At 30.3% G+C, this 20080-nt stretch overlaps 1 protein-coding gene across 3 annotated transcripts in view; it reads left to right on the top strand.

The window, feature by feature from the left end:
* Positions 1-20080, top strand: part of LOC136983442 (nuclear factor NF-kappa-B p110 subunit-like) — a 103902-nt gene that overhangs the window by 38396 nt on the left and 45426 nt on the right. For all 3 annotated transcript variants that reach the window (XR_010882048.1, XM_067280179.1, XM_067280180.1), the window contains 6 exons: positions 1024-1175; positions 7269-7369; positions 11300-11440; positions 16777-16881; positions 16954-17045; positions 19872-20010. Coding sequence is in view for 2 of the 3 variants with exons in the window: in XM_067280179.1 (XP_067136280.1) it covers positions 1024-1175; positions 7269-7369; positions 11300-11440; positions 16777-16881; positions 16954-17045; positions 19872-20010 (730 nt within the window). In the remaining variant the exon portion in view is untranslated. The remainder of the gene's footprint in view (positions 1-1023; positions 1176-7268; positions 7370-11299; positions 11441-16776; positions 16882-16953; positions 17046-19871; positions 20011-20080) is intronic.

Genomic DNA, 20080 nt, shown 5'->3' on the forward strand with positions numbered 1-20080 from the left:
CCATCTCTTGTGAAGGTAATGATATCTTTGCATGTGATATCCAGTTTGTATCATTTTGCTTTACATGGTCAGACTGATTGCAGCATATTATAAAACCTATCTGCAGGATAGGCTGTGTTGACAGTTATGGAAAAACATCATGAACTGCTTTACGATTCCCTCATTCTTCACAATAATACTACCGTCCATACAGAAAACAGTGTCGAGAATCTTTTATGATACATTCACTATAGCCAAGTGGATAAAACCGCTGAACACCGGTAGTTGGTGATGAGTTTGACCCCGTCAACAGGCTGGCCATGTGGAGTTTTTTTTATATCTAACCTAAATAGGGGCTGGTTTCCCATAGAAAGTCATTATGGGGGTTAGGAAGGTTGTAGAGCACTCATCTTGCATCTTTTACCTTGTGATGATAATTTAATGAAAGTGAAAGAATCATTTCACAAGAAACTCTGCTATACTACTACACATAAAAACACATTTTCAACTCTGAGATGCAAGATTGCAAGTTTTGCCAATTGTGAGGTTGACAATATTTGCTATTTTCCTCATCATTAGCAGTGATTAACAATCTTAAAGAATATTTTAAAGGTTTTTTAGATTTAATGGGTTTGGGAAATTCTTTATTCTACATTATTACTCGTAAGGTAAAGGAATAAAGAAATATGCAGTGATATGTTTGAAAGGTGCATATTTCTTGCTTCCCTTATCTAAAAACTGTTAAAATATAACTGATCTGACTAATGTTTATTCAGTAGAGTATATTGTCTCCTTTAATGTGTATATTTTAAAATTATTTCACATAAATGCATTCGTAAAAAGAAAAAAATTGTTAAAACACAAAATAACTACTGTCTGTCGGCATTAAACAAAATTGTTGCCATGACTAATGAAGCAACTTTTATATATATAAGGGTTATATAATACTTATATTAGGGTTATATGCTACTATATAATAAAATTTATAATTATGTAAAATTTTTATATTTTATTAAATTTCTAAATGTAAAATATTATTTCTAGTTGGAAAATTATTTTGGAAACAAAACTGTTTATGTAAAAGCAACTTTGCACACAAATAGTGAGCCTCCAGTACAACATGTTCATAGGCTGAGAGGACCAGATTGTACAGATGGTTTCTGTATAAAAAAAGTAGATAAAACCAGTATTGTTGTGTATGTAATCTAAACTTTTATATATTAATTCTTTTATGTAATATGATTCTTATTACATGACTTGATTTTAAGTAAAATATAATAGATGTAGTATTAGTAAAAACTTAATATATTGAAAATTTTCAAATATGGTTTTTTCTATAGAGTCTTAATTATGGTTTTATTTAGAATTTTTAGTTAATTTCATGAAATATACATTATTTCCTTATTACTTTTTAAAATTTAATTAAATTTTCGTAAAGTACTGTGTAATTTTAATAACTATGTGAGATTGCCATCAAAATTTGAAAAAGATTTTACAATGCTTTTAATCTGGAAATATCTTCAGCTTCACACTTGAATAGAAGCACACCTACAAAAAATGGTATATATATTGGAAAATTCCAGCAAAAGTGAGTTTTGTAGTACTTATCAAGAGTTACTGGAATAAAATAAGTGTAGACTTATTTATATGACATATATAATCTCAAGATTTGAGTACACTCAAATTCTGTTTTTGTGCAATTTTTTTATTTGTGTGATTTGTTTTGTGCAGTATATGAATTTCAATCAAATTGGTATACCGCACAAAAAAAAGACCGCACAAAAACAGGTTTGAGTGTACTGTGTAATTTGTTATATTTATTTGTATATGTCATAGTCACATTGAAATAAACTTTTGCTTTGTTTCAGAATCTGTCTAGTTTTTCTGGTCACTTCTTGAAATGCTAATCTGGTTTCTGCAGATATTGAAATAGGCAAATATTTGTAATGTATAATAATTTATTAGTAAATAGCATAAAGCAAAACAGTTAAATGATTCGTACTCCTGTATATCCTAACGTGCAGATTCCTGGTTGCATGTCTTTGATGGCAGTTTTTTGTTTTAGTTGGAGTCTATTTGATTTTCATGTAATACTTATTAGATTGAAAAAATTTAGATACTGTGAGATATAATTATTCAATTGAATTTTATTTGTAGAGAATATCTATATGCTATGAGAGGTGTCAGTGTTTTCTCAAAAATATTTTGTCTGGTGGTCAATAAAAACTGCTGGCAGATTGTCTGTATATAAATAAGTTTATTGTGTCTTGAACAATATTGACAACTGCCTTCATGTCTCAGTTTGAAATCAGTGGTTTTGTTATTTTGGCCACTTTTTTTTTAACAAAACTAAGTAAATTAGTCCGATTTGACTTCTTTTTATGTTGTTTCTTTAGGGATTTTTATTAAATTTCAATAAATAAAAAGATTTTCACATGTCTGTATGAATATGTATTTTTAAACTTGGTATATAAACAGAACAATATATATTATAGTCTTTCTAATTTAAAAAAAAAAAGCACTTTTGGCTATTTTTTTAAGGCTTGATCAGTTAAACATATTCAAACAGAATGATCAGTACAACTTTGCAAAAATGTTCTACAAATTAAAAAAACATTTAAATGTAGCATTTCAAAAGAAAAAATTATACTTCATGATGTTAAGATTCCACATATTTATTTATTTTTAAACATATTTTTGTACTGTAGATGTGTGAAAATATTTTAGATATTTACAGACATGTTAAAATAATTTTAGATATATTCACATTGAGGTATTAAACCAACTTTAAACTACTGGAAATTAGAATTAATATGAAAATTTATCGACCGCATGGAAGTCGTTTTATAAAGATAAACAATAACAACGTACAAGGGATGCGGCCACGTATTTTTATTATATAATTTTATTCATTTATTCTGTAATATATGTATATTAGGCATCGTGCGCGATATATTTATAGTTGCGCATGCGCATTTATTATTTTTTTCATATTTAATTGCATGTATTCCATTTTATCGTTCTTTTATTAATTTGAGTTGTAGCTGAAGAAGACCGTTAAAAACGATCGAAAACGTTTTTAATTTATTAAAACATTGTTGCTGGATGATTAAAGGTGCAAATTTTCATATTGAGGTATTAATCAGTCTGTTCAAAAGAATACCTACAGTATTTGTTTAAATTTTGAATGTGTTCTGGTAAACATACCTTAAAAATTGGGATCAAACTACACTTAAGAAATACAAAAAATTTGTACAGTGGAACCTCGGTATACGACCTTAATCCGTTCCTGATGTTTGGACTTATAGGATGTATACCAAACCAACCTTTCCCATAAGAAGTAATGTAAAAATGATTAATCCATTCTCATGTAAAAAAACTCCTCTTGATATGGTATATTAATGGGGTTGTAAAATAATTGAAACACTGTTTGAGCACATTAATAAAAGAATAAATTTTATTATAGATTTTTAAAGTTATTACAGTAATAATTGCAAATAATTGCTTCTGATACGCTGTCGCCAGCACATTGTTTTTCAGTTATCGAAAGCAAAAGCAATTTCTCAACATGATCTAATGTCTTCGATCTCTGTTTAGGAATTGATTTAACCCTTTTCGCAACGTTAGCAGATTTAATAATGTCTTTATTTTTCACGATTGTCGATATTGTCGTTCTCGGAATATGGAATGCAACAGCTAAATCTCGAACACGCATGCCACCTTCATATTTCTCAACAATCTCTTTTTTTCAGTTCCATTGTAATTCTAGTCATTTTTTTTAGTTTTCTGTTGCTTTTCATTTGCCTTTTTGCAATTCATGATTAATAAAAATAATAAAGTTTTACTTACAAATTAAAATCAGAAGAAATTTAACAAAGTTATAGACCGTGGCACCGCGAACGTCTAGTCTGGTCTAGTACACCGATAGTGCTGTTTGTTCATAGATGGTGTGTATAATTGAATTAAGTCGTATACCAAACAAAAGTCGTATACCAAGCAAAATTTGTTTCGTCCAAACAGGACGTATTTTAAAGCAGACGTATACCGAGGTACCACTGTATATGTATATACTTCTCATGAAGTTTATTGGCTAGATTTCCAGACAAATCTTCTTCTAAGCATCCTATCAGGCAAAAAGGTCCTGGGAAAACACTGAGTGTTTCAATCAGTCTTTATCTTGCTATTAAAAAAATATTAATTTAATGAAAAAATGACAATGAAATTTGTTAATAAATGTAATTTTGATAACTTTTGATCCTTATGTCTAAAATCTGATTTAAATGGAGAAATCAGAAAATGAATGCTGATATTTAATGAATTTATTTTTGATGAAATTTTGCATGACTCTTATGTTTTTGAATTTGAAACTTTTAGCAAATTTTAAATTTATTATAATTAGCCACAGATCAACTTCTTTGAAATAAAATCTTACTGAAAATGTTTAAAATGCAGCAGAATTTCTTATAACAAACTTCTATTTTATATAAACTTCTTGAAAAAGGTCACTAAAGATGACCAAAAACGTTTGAATAGTAATAAAAATGGCTGCAGTTTAAAAGGTTTTATGAGTAGTTTATTTTATATAAACTTCCATTTAATGAATTTTTTGGTGGGATTCTGCTATTGAAGTAATTCATGTTAGTTTGATTGTATTTTACAAAATAAAAGAGGGATGAGTTTGTTCAAAAATATGTGAATAATTCATGAAATATAGCAAATAGTAAACAATATTTCTTGGAAGTAACTTGTCTGGTACAACAAATTCATGTATATATGACCACAGGGTAAAAAGAAAGTTTATACAAAACCGTTCATTAACTCAAAATTTAATTGGTTTTGGTATTAAGAAAGGTATTTACTCTACTGTTCTGGTTAAGTTGCAGTTTTAAGATCTAGTGCTGTGCATTTAAACTTTTATGAAAATAACATTGGAAAACAAGCAAAAGTGTAATTGTATAAGTATCTTAGGAAAAGCTTACATTTTAAATGAAATAGTGGCTATAAAAAGAAAGATGTGGCTTTGAAGTCTATGTGGCTATCAAGTAATTTATCTATCAAGTATTCTAATTTAACTATCAAGTAATTTAAAAGAGTGATGTGGCTATCAAGTAATTTATTCATGATTTTAAAAATCAAGAATTTATTTTTGTATCCTCTAATGAACTAGACTCTCACTGAAAATGTACAAAAGTGTGTAAATACAAAAATCTTGATGAAGCAATACTAAAATGGATGCAGTTAGCAAGAGAGAAAAATTTGCCTTTATTAAATATGTTAATATGTGCAAAATAAGAATAATTTACTAAGATTTTGATTATGATACTTTGAAGCAACTTCTAGTTGACCGAATAAGTTTAAAGGCAGCGGACATGGAATTTCATGAAAGATTGTATCAGGTAAAAGTGCTGGAAGTCAGTAAAGCAGATTGTAAAACTTGGTTCAAAACAATTTTGAAGAAAATCCTGCAAGAATATGAATCTCAAAGCATCTTTAATGGCAATGAAACATGTTTGTCCTTTAAATGTTTGTCTGTTAAAATGTAAAAATTTAAACGTTTGGAGAAAAATATAGTAAAGAGAGAGTCACTAATGATATGGGCCAATATGAATGGAACAGAAAAGTTAAATTTACTGATTATAGGAAAAAATAAAAATTTTAGATGCTTTGAATCTTTCCGGTGTTAGCACTCCAAGACAGAATGCTAATACTGGAAAGATTCGATTTTTTAGGGAGTTCTACCTGAGGAAGGTCTTAGAGTGGATCGAAAACATTAGTGACATAACAGTTTTCACATCTAAATGCAAAGCACAATAAGGTTTGTGAGTTTTATTTATACTGATTAATGCTTTGTCATTGGAAGATTATTTTTTAGTCTTTCTATGAAATGATAAAGATTCCATTGATTGAAACAGCCCCTGGTATTTATGAAATACTATTCACTCTAGGATATGAAAACTGCATTAGAAAATATATTTGTTGCATATTCCGCAACCTCTTCATATAGCTCAAAGAACACCAATATGATACATATAGAGCAAAAGGCAATGACATTAGCAATTGTGGCCATAGTTTCATTGAAAGGATAACAATTACAGATATGCTATAAAGAATTTATCCATCAACTATAAAGTCACTAGTTGCCTGTTCACAAATTGGTAGTATGTTTTAAACCAGTAAAAAGCTACTGACACTATCATTTTGTTTCTTATTGAATTTGCTCATTTATAGTGTATTTTTGCATCATTCTTATTAGATATATATTTTTTATTTGATATATACATTTTATTTATCTATTCTCACTTTAGTTCTGAAGCTATTCTAAAACTTTGTAATTTTTAAAATTTGTGTGTATTCTATATTCCATATTCTAATTCATTAATGATTTAATATAATATCTAAATTAAATGTCTGGAAGTGAGGGATCAGAAGGGAGTCCAGGTAGCGTAACTGGCAATATGTCTGTACAGTAAGGTTAGAACCAAATTTTTGACATTAAAATGGTTTTTAATCTATAGAAGTTGGCAAAACTATGTAAAACTTTCTCTAACTCAGATAATACTCTCTGGTTCTTACCTCACAATATGTTAATTCTTAATTTTAATGTTGACTGTTGTAAAAAATTATTGATTATCACAGTAAAACTTCTCTAATTTGAAGCTTTAAGGGCAGGAAAAAACTTTGAGTTATAGATGATTCTAGTTAGAGAACAATAGAGTGAAAAATGCTGTTTCTGAATAGATTTGTATTTTACTTCTCTTGTGTTATATAAAGAATGTAATGCCTTACAGCAAAATGTTTAATGTAACTAATGGATTCTAACAGTTCTGCAGGTACATCATGTTGAGATAAAGTGAGAGTGACAATTTAAACCGGAATGTTGTCTGCAGATGGGTATTGGACAGTAGATACAACTAACTGTCTGAAAATTTCATGGAAATTTGATAATTAGGATCACTTTGGATAGAATATTAAAATTCAGGTCAGGGAAGTTGATAATAACATAAATCAGTGTCAGTAGACCATAAAAAACCTTAACTTGGAGAAAATTTGAGTTAAGGAAATTTATGTTGAAAATGTTAGATCTCTGTGCTATTTTGTTGAGATCCAACCAAGCGCTTTATTTTTGTTGAGTTAAAGAAATATTCAAGTTAGACATTTGAGATTAGAGAAGTTTTACTGTATTAAATTTTTAGTAATTATTATTAATGTAATTTTTAAATAGATGAGAGAGTTTATTTCAACCAAATGATTAAAGAACTTACAAAAGTTAATCAAATTTTTATTTCCAGCTTCCAGAATTTAAGCATTGAATTTGTTGGCAAAAGAGAATTAACAAATATAATATATGAAAGAAAACAGAAGGAATTACAGTTTCAACTATGTGATGAAGGTAAATATTAATGTAATTTTTATGAAACACAAATTTACTTTATTAAAAACAACTAAACACAAAACATCCTTTTTTTAACTCCAGCAAAAATATTTAATTACCAGTGTTTTCAATCTATTTAATGCCATCATCAGGTAACATGTTTGACACAGAAGTCTGATTTGAAATTTCAAATATACATAGAATATATTCAAAAATAGAATTATAAAAATTAAAATTACCTAAAATATGAATTATAATATAACTACAAATATTACAAAAATAAATAAAGTAAATACCAATGCAAAAGTAAGATAAACTAAATGAAAACTGTATCTCAAAAATAGATTTCTAGGCTGTAGAAACATTGTTACAGTATTTGAAGTTAATACATTTGACATTATAATAGCAGAAATAAATTTCAAATCGCTTTGAGTGCCTCCAGAAGAGACTTTCATACCAATTGTTTTGCAGTGGCTTTGTTTAGTTGAAGGTAAATCTCTGGTTCTGCTACATAAATAGTTGATGCTGTAGTATGAACTGCTATCTTAATGTCCCACTCATGCTTCTGAATAATGCATGCTAACAGAAGTGAGAAGTTTTTCCAATATATTTCTGTTTTGTGTTGTATCTCCTGTGAGAAGCCAGGAGTTGAGGCATGAGACTTAACCCCTTTCGATCGACGTCAGGATGGTAAGTCCTGCTCACAGTGTCGATGGATGCGTTCTTATATTCTTCCGATGCTGGATGCGAATGGGAGGGTTAGTGAGGTTGTTGATAAGGTGTCGGCGATACACGAGTTACTACAAACATTTAGATAAACTTAACAAGTTTAATATAAAAACAAAGGATTACAAGAAACTACAATCAGAATTAGAAACTTAACAGTTGTTCAGTTGAATGGGTCAATAATGATTCAGCTTTCCATGTGCCTGTCTATCTACTTACAAACTAAAGACCGAGAGAGAGAGTTTACAATAAAATGGTCAACCATAATACCTCGTTTAACGTAGTGTCGGTAAAATTCTTGTTTAACGTAGTTTCCTTTCCTTCGGGATTCTGGATGGCGACAGGCAAGGGGACGATTCTTTGGATGATCACCCCAATGGTCGGGCGCAAGTCCTTTTTATTCTCCGTGAGCTTGGGAGTAGAATCAGGTGATTTTGATTTAATGTGGTCTAAGGTCAAGATGTGTCATTTCATCAGCTGGAGCGGGCCGGATTGTTGATACTTTCTTGCTAGGTGTTCTGATTCTTTTTACCATATAAGGCAACAAATTTGAAGTTCTTAGACATTACCATCGAGGTGTTGTGACTCTTCTTAGCTCATAATTTAACCGGTTTTGACATTTATCCTAATTAATAATCCTATGTTTAGACTTATTCAAAACATTGTTAAAGATTGTTGATTTGTATGGTTATTTGATCATTTTTAACTCTCAGTCAGAGGACAATTGAAAGGCCAAGTGGTGGGAAAAAGAAAGGTTTCTTCCACTTCATAATTCACTGAGTATTATTTTTTTATCCCTTGATTTAACTAATTAATCAGTCCAGGATCTTGCACTTGTCCAGATATTTCTTATTAAGTATGAATATTTATTGAGCTGCAGTTTTCAAATTGCATATCTATACATTCCCACTGTTGTTTGTCTGTCCTTCATTAATCTTAAGAATGGAATTAGACAGATAAAAATTGAGATCAGATATGGAAAGCTTAGAGATTAACAATATACAAAGTTCTGGTGTCAGTCTCGATCAGAAGTCATATAACTTTTAAAATTAAAAGATAATTAAAAATTGCAGCCCAGCATTGTGATGATGTCTTACTTGTTTAATTACTTGTTCTTTAATGTTGTTTCTTACACATTGGCAATGGCCTGTGATATATTAAGTTAGTTTGTAGTGGGTCATGGACAAAGATGGATACCTTTTTATTCATAGGTACCAGTATAGTACCATATATTCCATGCTATTTGAACAAGCCCCATCTGCCATCTCTTAATGTCAAGATATTTACTTGTATTTCAGTGAGTATGAAAAAAGAAATAAAAAATATATTTTTTAATACAATAATAATAAAGTATTGTATGATTTTCAACTTCAGACTAGTTTGAAAACTACAAAACATAAAAACAACCTTTTTTTTAACTTCAGCAAAAACATATAATTGCAAATGTTTTCAACGTATTTAAGGCCATAATCAGGTAATCCATTTGAAATAGAAGACCAATTTGAAATTTTGAATACATGTATAACAGCATTTGCTAACCAGTGGTCCATGGACTACTGGTGTTCTGTGAGAAAATTTTGGTAGTCCATGGAGGAATTTGGACATTGATAAACTCAAGGTTGTGTGAAGTATTACAAAAGAAATGCAAAATGCTTGGTCTCTTTTTCTCACTTATTAGTTTTAGATTTGAATAAAAAAAAACCCCCAAACACAAAATGACTGTTGTCAATAAATAATAATGCCAATAAATCTATAAATAAATCAACAATAAATAATGTTGAGAGTCTGATTGTCATCCTTTGTCGAAAAGAGACAAGATTCCATAGACTTTTTTCAAACAAGCAGTAACAAACTTTACACTAATTTGTTATAATTAAACAAGTGAATTTCGTATTAATAAAGTAAAATGAATTTTATGATCATTATTCTATAGATGTTTGTATTGTTAAAAAAAATTTATGATAGTGGTTCGTGGAATTCAAAAGTGTGAGTTTAGTGGTCCATGAGATCAGAAAGGTTGGTGAGTACTGATGTAGAACATCTATATAAGTTTTGCATGTTTGCCAGTAGAGTTGACTCTATATTATTATATATTTGAAAAATTGTTTCATTTATTTTGAACAATTATTAATGACTTTTTATTATACAGGATGTCCGAGAAAAATCTTTATCATTTTAAACATTAATAATAAAAATACTAACAGGTGAAATGAAATGCAGTTTGCTGCAAAAGAATGAAGACATCTAAAAGTTTTTTCTGGTATCAATTGCCTGAGGTAGATGGATTGATTGGCGTGGAGGACCCATATCTTGGCCTCCGCGATAGCCCTACATAACTCCACTGGATTTCTTTTTTTTTTTTTTGGGTTATGTTAAAGACAGGGTTTATCAAACACCTGTTTCTGATATATCCATTTTAAAGGAAAGGATACAATTCACGTACAGTACGTGAGCTCCGTTAGTACAGTAGCATGAACAATCGTGAGTCTGCTCAATTTCCCTCCAAGTGTTTTTTAACATTTGCAGTGTAACAGTGAGGATTGCTAATTGTATCCTTTCCTTTAAAACAGATATATCAGAAACAGATGTTTGATAAACCCTGTCTTTAACATAACCCAAAAAAAAAGAAAGAAATCCAGTGGAGTTATGATGTCGGGTGATTGCGGAGTCCAAGATATGGGTCCTCCACGACCAATCAATCCATCTACATCAGGCAATTGATACCAGAAGGAACTCTTAGATGTCTTCATTCTTTTGCAGCAAACTACATTTTATTTCACCTGTTAGTATTTTTATTATTAATGTTTAGAATGATAAAGATCTTTCTCGGACACTCTGTATTTTATTAAAACTCAACAGACTTTGGAAGATTGATTTTTTTTTTTTTTTTTTGACGAATACATCTTTCTTTTTTTGTAATTTTGCAGTAATATTTTTTCATCAACTAAATTAAACAGTAATTTTTCTTCATATTAATTAGAGAAATAAAATTTTTGATGAAATTAAAACTGTTGTTGAATATTTTTTAAGAGTGTACTTCTATTGTAATTACAATACAAATAGACTCTTACAAAACAGAATCTTGTAAATTTACTGAAGTGTGTTTTGTTTCACATTATTATCTTTATTTAAAATAATATAACAGTCTTTCAGCTCTTCCATATTTATATATAATGAAATTTTATAATGAGAGTTTTAATTTTTTTCCATTTTATAAAATAGTTATTAGAGACTTAGCAAATGAAGAGAGTAAAAGAATAAATTTACATGTTGTAAGAATATGTTTTGAAGCTGGAATTTTTGAAGATGGAACTCAATGGCAGTCACTCTGCAAGACTTATTCTGATCCAATAGCAAATCAAAGTGAGTGAATTTACAAAAAATTAATTAGAAAAATATGTAACTAGAAGGATTAAAAAAAAAAATTGTAATAAAATGAAAACCATACACACTTTTAGCAAAAGTTTATGGAAGAAATGTTTTCTGTTTATTTTATAAACCTGTCTCAGGTTTCAAACTACAAAATTCCTGGAATGTCTCAAACATTCAATGACATTGTTTATAAAACTTTTATTTGAACAAGTATATAGCAAGAATTAATCCCATAGATTAATTATAAATAAAAATGCATACGCATATGGAATTCTTGTTGTTCACTTTATTTATCTTTTGATTTTTTAATTTATTTTTAATTTTATTAGGTTTATTTTTTACTATATATATATTATATATATATATATACTTGGTTTTTCATTAATATTTACTTGTTCAAATATATTTTTATGTATACAAAATTATAATACTTTAAACAAAAAAGCTTTTGAAATAATGCCATCAAATGTTTGAAACATTCCAATTTGGAATTTCAGAAGTTTGTAATTTGAAAGCTGTGGCAGGTTTATAAAATAAACAGAAAATATTTGTTCTGTAAAGTCCTTTTCTTGGAAAAGTGTGTTTGATTTTCACTTTATTACAAGTTATCTCTTAAAGTTTTGATTTTAAACTTTAGGATTAAAAAAATTAGTCTGTTTTAAGTTTTTTAGTATAAATAATTGAGATGAAATATTTCTTCATTTCTAGGATGAACTTTTTTACCTATTTTATTGTTTGAAATCAAAATGCATTTTACATTTACAGTCTACAACAACAACCAATGATTGGTTATCCAGTCACTGTTGATTGTTGTTCTGGACTATAAATGTATTTTTTAAATTGCTGATTGTTGGTGTGGACTGATGCTGATTGCCTTTATCATCAGCCTGCCACTCTAGGGAAACTGGGCTTGAGTCTAACTAGTGAACCCTTTGGAATTTTTGTGGGGAACCTGTCTCAAATATGTCAAGTTTTGTTACTCATCACCTGGTTGTCTCTTATGAGTCTGGTGAAATCCATGATTATTGTAATTAAAAAGTTTTAGTGTCTTAGAGCAGAGAAAATTAAAATTAAAAAGCGGTTATTGCAAGTAGTCAAATAGTGCATTATGTACCAATGATAGATACTTCAGTTATACCATTTAATGGTTACAGTAGTTCCAATGAGTGTTCAATTAGGGCTTTTTTTACATTTAAAGTAACTTCAAAATGACATTGTGATATGATGTTGATTCAAAATCATTACAGAATCAAAAGCCCAAAAAGTAAAAATTTTATCAGATGAAAATTTGACATGCAATAAAATCAATGAATATTAAATTCCATTCAGACATTTGTATAATGAGAAAATCAGTTTGTTAAAAACATTTTAATATTATTTTAGTTTGTTTTTTGTTGGAATTCTAACAATTTTAAATTACAAAAATGCTTTTAACTTCTATAATTGTCAAAAATTATGTTTTTTTTATCCACTTAAACTACATAAAACTGTCAATAGAAAATCTTTGAGATTTGCAGAAATTTACACACTGTAATCCATAAGTTTTAGAACTTAAATGTTTTGCCAGAACAGAATGTATTGGTCAATCTGCTAATTAAATAATAGCAATTATTGTCTGTTTATCCCCAGAGTGTCACTAGTGTACCTTCAGAAATTTGAAAGTTATAACATCTGGTATAAACCGTGTTTTGTATTTGTCATAGATTTGTAAACAGAGAATTGAAATTAAGTTTTGTTTTAAAACAGGACTTTCTGCTACAAAAACACTAACAGTTAATCAATCCTCTGAATCAATGTAATGTTTTCAGATAGTATTTGCAGTTCCCACTTGCCAAGCAGATATGTTGCTAGTTACCCAGACCTCCATCCAATCTTTGCTTCCAGAACTATTAATTTTAGATATTGTACTGGTTGTTCGTGGCATAAACTAGAGATGCCTTCAGACATGGAGAGTGTTACAGGTCATGAGCATTGAAGGTATTGCCAGTCAGTGCTGTGAGTAACCAGTATGGTTATATCTAAAATTAATAGTTCTGGAAGAGAAGATCAGATGGAAGTCCAGGTAGAGTAAACAACAATGCATCTGCATGACAAGTAGGAGTTGCAGATTTGAGTCTCACTCTGGGCCAATTTTTTTCCTTCAGAATTTTCTAAATTAATTATTAAATATTAATTATAATTATTAAATTTATCAAGAGATAGTGCTTAACTCTTGGAGGGTCGAAAAGTCGCAGGAAAGGTGTCACTTCTGATGCTGAGAAAGCATAAGTCAAAACTCTATCAGGTTGGAAAGTTGACATACACTAGCTGCTGTTGAGGTCATCCTTGAGTTGTTTGCCTTTTTTCTTGTTTAATTCTCACATTTCTGTACAGAGCAAATTTTGTATTGTTTGAGTCATCATGCTTTGACAGCAAGTTTTTGTTTCAGTGTATCAACGTATTCTGCAATATGGACATTGTGTTGTTTGTACTTTTTGTGTGTTTTAATTTTATTTTATATATATATATATATATGTACATGAAGTCACTTTAATATATAGAATATGCAGCATCCATATTATATCACGTTGTTTTAATTTTCTTGAAGAGTTTTTCAGTTTTATTAATTTAGGTGTTGTTTTGTTGTTAGCATATTGTGCATGATAACTCAGGAATTAAAGTTAAATTCAATAAATGAATTGTTAAGATTATACAAACAATAATGTGTCAGTCTGCCTAACTACTGTCTAATATTGTTTGTGTTTCTATTCTTTGCCAGGCAGACTTCTGAAGTGTTTTTGATCTGTGTACTTCTGTCTGTGGAAGAAGTTTTAGTCCATGTAAGTCACTACTGTGACTTCAGACTAGTGTGTGAATGTTTGAAAGTGTAGAAATAGAATGAGTACAATCTAGTAATATGTAAGTGTTCAAATAGAGTAGAGTTCTCCATACTAATTTAGAAGTGTTTATTTTGGGAATGTGTGGCTATTGTGCAGGGTCAGTGCCTGTAAACTTAGTGAGTGCTTCTTGGAAAAGAAAGAGAGAGTATGAATTAAACCTGAATCTATTTCAGGCAGAGAATAAGTGTTGATCTTATCTTCATCAGTGAAAATAGTGGTGGTAGGAACAGTAATTGTCAATGCATGTATTTTGATGATCCTGATGGATAATGTGATCGTTATTGATGTTGGGTGTATTTGTCGATGTAATTGTTCTGCAATTTGTCATTTGATATGTTCTAGTGTTGTTTGTGGTATAAGGTTGTTATGTATAATTGTTCTTTTTTGATTAACAACCCTTTGTACAGTGACTGTGAGATGAGGTTAATGTTGTAAAAACATGTGATATAACTGTTGTCTGTATGCTGTCATGTTTATTTTGAGTTTTGTGATAGTGTTGTAAGTATGGATGATAAACTCATTCATTTCTCATGTCCTTTTCATTCATTGGCTTGGTTTAACTGCCTTAATGGTCTGTGCTGGATTGCCTCAGAAACGTCAAGGTCAGGCCAGTTTCCCACAACTGGTATGGGCATTGCAGCATCTTTAGTTTACTTGGCCACCAGCAGTGCTGCTTTCACTACTGGTGGCGAAGGAGACTGTGACATATTTTTCAAACATGAGCCTCTGCCTAACTCACAAGAGTAAACTTTGTTAACCTGAGTGACATCTGAGTCGGTATTATGCAGTAATTCTTGGCTTCATTTCTCCCCACACTAGCATGGGTGACCCAGGAGCAGTTTCTCCAGCTGGAATAGCTCTGTGGTTCATCAGAATTACTGAGCTCTCTCACTGCAGCTAGATGGTGACTGGCGAGAGAGTTATTATTATTATACAGAGGGTTGATCACATTACATAATGCCAAATTAAGAGGCCTATAAAGTAACCTAAATGCCATGGCGCCAGTTTCAATTATGCTCAGTTTGACAGCCATGTTGTGAAACTATAGCCCTATGTTGAAGTTTCCACTGTAGAAGCCATCTTTGAAGAATATTCATGTTTAAACGATCCCATTCCTTCTTGCAGGCTTTCCATATGCCTGCCATTGTTTTTGGACGATGGCTTCCCAGAGCTTATTTCAATAGACCAAACGCACAGTAGTCCATTGGACCACGTGGGGTGACCTCACAGGAATGTCATCAGAAGGGACGGTATGGATTCCCGTTTCCTGTTCAATACATGGATGAAATCTCGAATCGATTTGGAGGTATGATGGGAAGCTTTGTCTTGATGCACCCATACATTTGTTTGGTCATTTCCGTACAAAGCAGGGATCTCTTTACGATATAGCGCCTTTAATTCAAATTATCAAACGTTTTTGGCCATTTTGAAAGGACTTCGTCAGGAATATAATAATTGAATAATTCTTATTTTTTAAAGGCTGCATTATAAAGGTTTTAGTGTGTCAATTAATTAAGTGCAGTTAAACAAAGAACAATATAGAGGTTCCAGAACATTAGTCTGGTAGTACGTCAAATTAATTTTAACATTTTTTTCAACTTTTCTGATGTTTAGTTTACCACGATAACAATAACCCACAATGACCATAAAGCCTGATTGAAAACTTTCGTGACATTCCTTGAACCATTTTTGATATGGTCTCCCATCTGATGGTCTGTAGTAAATTGCCCACAATTTGTTACAATTGTCCATGTACACCTGTGCTTCATCTGGTGTGACTACAAACTGCCACTTGTTTAACGAAAGATACTTTTCATATAGTTTTCGGCAGTTGGTCTTTTGTTCTTTGATGTGATGAGACAGCAGCTTGTGAACTTGACCTTTATGGCGTTTCTCCAGTTTCAAATTCTTGTGAATGATGGCATGAACTGTGGACTGGGCTATTCCAACATTCTGGGCAATACTTTGTTGGGTTTTTGGATTGAACCACTGATCAGTCGTTGCACTTTTGCTATCACCTCAAGTGTGCGACTTGGGGCGTTCCTTTTTCTGGGCCGAATTGAAACACTTGATGACAGTCCTGGCTCTTGAGAATCATTTTGTTTGAGAACTGACTGTATCCCATATCATGAAGCGTTAAAACCATGATTTTTGCACATTTTAATAATTTGAGTTTGTGAATATTTTGCGTTGTAAAGTGCAGTTACATAACCTGCCCAAAAGTCTGAAATTTTAGGTGGCATATTTGAGACAGATAAACCTTACTTATCAAAATTAAAACTCAGAATATACAGCAACATGTGGGCCAGTTGCTTTTATTCTACTTTTTACAACTGGAACTATGGGTAATATGCAAATCAGCATTATGGAACGCAATTAACCTTCTGTATTATTATTTGAATATTTTTACTGTTATTACTTTATAATTTGAATGTTTTGTATTCCTAGAATCAACAGACACTGGGGAATTGAAAATTACTAGAATTGATAAATGTTCAGGATCATGCAAAGGTGGTGATGAAGTATTTTTGCTTTGTGAAAGAGTTAATAAAAGTAAGAGACAGTTTCAGTATTAAAATCACAATAAAGAAAATTTAAAGCTAATCTTGTTTTCTTATTGATCAGAAGATATAAAAATCAAATTCTTTGAAGAGAAAGATGGTGAATCCAGGTGGGAAGCAGAAGCAGATTTTACAGATTCAGATGTTCATCATCAGGTATATTTATTTGAAGTTTTAAAATGTTTGGATGATTACTAATCCTTCTCCTATTGCAATATTAACAGTTTTAATTCTGTTAATTTTGAAATACCAATTGATAGTTTTTCAAAAGATAAGTTATATCTTGTATGTTTGCTACAAAGTAGAAAATATACAGTATTTCAAACATAGCTTTTAATTTCATAAACTATGTTTAAACTGTTATATTCTGTTTGAAATTTTCAACAATTTTGCAAAAGATGTGAGATTATAAAAGGACAAAAAATATCGTACAGTGGGATATGACATAACATTTTAAAATTTTGAAGTTTTTTTTGAAAATCCAATTATCAAGTTTTGAAGAATTTCTGTTGCTTAGCTATGGCAGCAGAGTTATACATATTCAGGATCCAGTACATATGGTCTATTCTAATTCTAAGAAATGCTATAGTTCAGTTTTTTTACTTTTCCAGCTCTGTTATATATAACAGAGGAAAAGTATGGTGATCAGTCAAAAATTGACCCCCCAAGATTTGTACATTTTTCGACTCAGGACCTCGAAATGTTGAGAAATGCAAAAAAATTTGGTGGTTTTTTTTCTGTGTATATATGTTTGGTGCGTGGGGCACAATTTTGTTCACCTTCTATACTGCCTAATAACTCCTGTGCTTTTGTTGAAAATTTCTGATATTTTACAGGGAGGTTTGTATATTAGGGGATTGATGCTATTAAATTTTGGTAGTTAAAGGTTGATGGAACGAGGAGATAAAGGGAGTCATGTCATATTTTGAGTAGGGTCTGACTTAATGGCGAATTTATTTATTATTAGCATTTACAATTTTTATAAAACCCATCCCTATCCTTAAAATTATGCTTTCTGCCATTTTATAATACAGTGGAACCTCGGTATATGTCTGCTTTAGAATACGTCCAATTCGGAATACATCCTGTTTGGACGAAACAAATTTTGCTCGGTATACGACTTAATTCAATTATACGCGCCATCTATGAACAAGTAGTACTATCGGTGTACTAGACCAGACTAGACATTCGCGGTCCCGTGGTTTATAACTTTGTTAAATTTCTTCTGATTTTAATTTGTAAGTAAAATTTTATCATTTTTATTAATCATGAATTGCAAAAAGGCAAACGAAAAGCAACAGAAAACTAAAAAAATGACTAGAATCACAATGGAACTGAAAAAAGAGCTTCTTGAGAAATATGAAGGTGGCATGGGTGTTCGAGATTTAGCTGTTGCATACCGTATTCTGAGAACGATGATATCGACAGTCATGAAAAATAAAGACATTATTAAATCTGCTAACGTTGCAAAAGGGGTTAAATCAATTTCTAAACAGATTATTAGTATTAAGGAGGGTTTGCTTTGATTTGATTTTATGATTTAAATAATATAATACAATATACTGTAATAACTTTAAAAATCTATAATAAAATTTATTTTTTTATTAATGTGCTCAAACAGTGTTTCAATTATTTTACAACCCATTAATATATCATATCAAGAGGGGTTTTTTTTTACATGAGAACTGATTAATCATTTTTACATTACTTCTTATGGGAAAGGTTGGTTTGGTATATGTCCTATTCGGTATAAGTCCAAACATCAGGAACGGATTAAGGTCGTATACTGAGGTTCCACTGTAGTTAAAAATATAAAATGTTGTTTTAATAAAATATGATAATAGATGGCACCACCAAAATTTTAAATGTTGCCAGGAAAGTTGTGCAACTCGTTACTGGTTTATTCTAATGTTAAACATTTAGACTATAGTATTCTTGTTACATATTGCAATGACCTATATTTAGCATTGAAGATGGCTAGGATGGAGATATTGATGAAATTGGATTTATAAATTGAGTGTCAATAGTTTTGTTCCATAAGTCATCCTTTGGCTGACTTATGGACTTATTGTAAAGTTACCAAGGATGACCGTTATGTCGTGCTTCTTCAACAGCTTTAGAGTGTTGGTTAGTTGGTCATAGAACGATTCAATTTCTTAATCGTCTTTGTCCGCTGTTTGTGCATAGACCTGGAGCATCTTCAGGTTGATCTTGTTGCCTGCTAACTGTAGTAATGTGATTCATTCTGATATTGGGGTGAAACTGGTGACTTTGTTGGCCAGTTGCTTGTGGACAGCGAAAGCAATCCCGTATGTCTGCTTGGTGTTCTCTTCTCCTTTGGAACAGAAGATGTGGTGGTCGTTTGATATAAACTTCTTTGTTCCAGACCATTTGGTTTCACTTAGACCGAGTATGTTGATGCGTTCCATTTCTTGTAAAACGTTGGCTAGTTTTCCTGCTTTTAGTAGGCTTCTGACGTTCCATGTAGCTATTTTTAGAGAATTCTTTGACACAAGCTCAGAGATTCTTAGCACTCCTGTCCCATTTAAGGGATGCCGAGACTCAGGGCCGTGGTTTATTTTGCTTGCTATCATGAAATTTTCAAGGGAAGAAAATCCAAATAGTTTCCTGTTGCTTTCTTGGAATATTATTAATATTAAATTTAATTATAAATGCAAGAATAATATATTTCAAATACATGTAAACTTTTTGTTTAATTTTAAAATGTTATTTTTTAGAAGTGTTTTTTTATCTATAATTTTTCCATATTCTTATTTTCATTTTTATTAGCATTATAATGCTTAATAATTAAAACTTTGATGTTTTCATAAGAGTTAATAAAATAAAAATTATCACTATTATATTTTTTAATAACTATCTATAGTGGTAATATTTTTTTATATTGTCATTAAAAATACTGTTGTTAATTTACAGGCTAAATATTCAGATATATTTTAAAATTATTTTGATCTTTTATTGTAGGTAGCAATTGTATTTAAAACACCACCATATAGAAATATTGACATCAATCAATCAGTTATAGTTGCAGTTCAGCTATTCAGACCTTCTGATAATGAAACAAGTAAATCAATACAATTTGAATATCAACCTGCATTAAAAGGTAAAATAGTTAATTGATTGTACATTAATTACTTTAATTTTTAGTTATTAATTTAAATATATGAATTTTG

Source organism: Centruroides vittatus, unplaced genomic scaffold (assembly GCF_030686945.1).
Source record: "Centruroides vittatus isolate TY-2023 unplaced genomic scaffold, ASM3068694v2 contig_882, whole genome shotgun sequence".
In the NCBI taxonomy this organism is placed as follows: Eukaryota; Metazoa; Arthropoda; class Arachnida; order Scorpiones; family Buthidae; genus Centruroides; species Centruroides vittatus.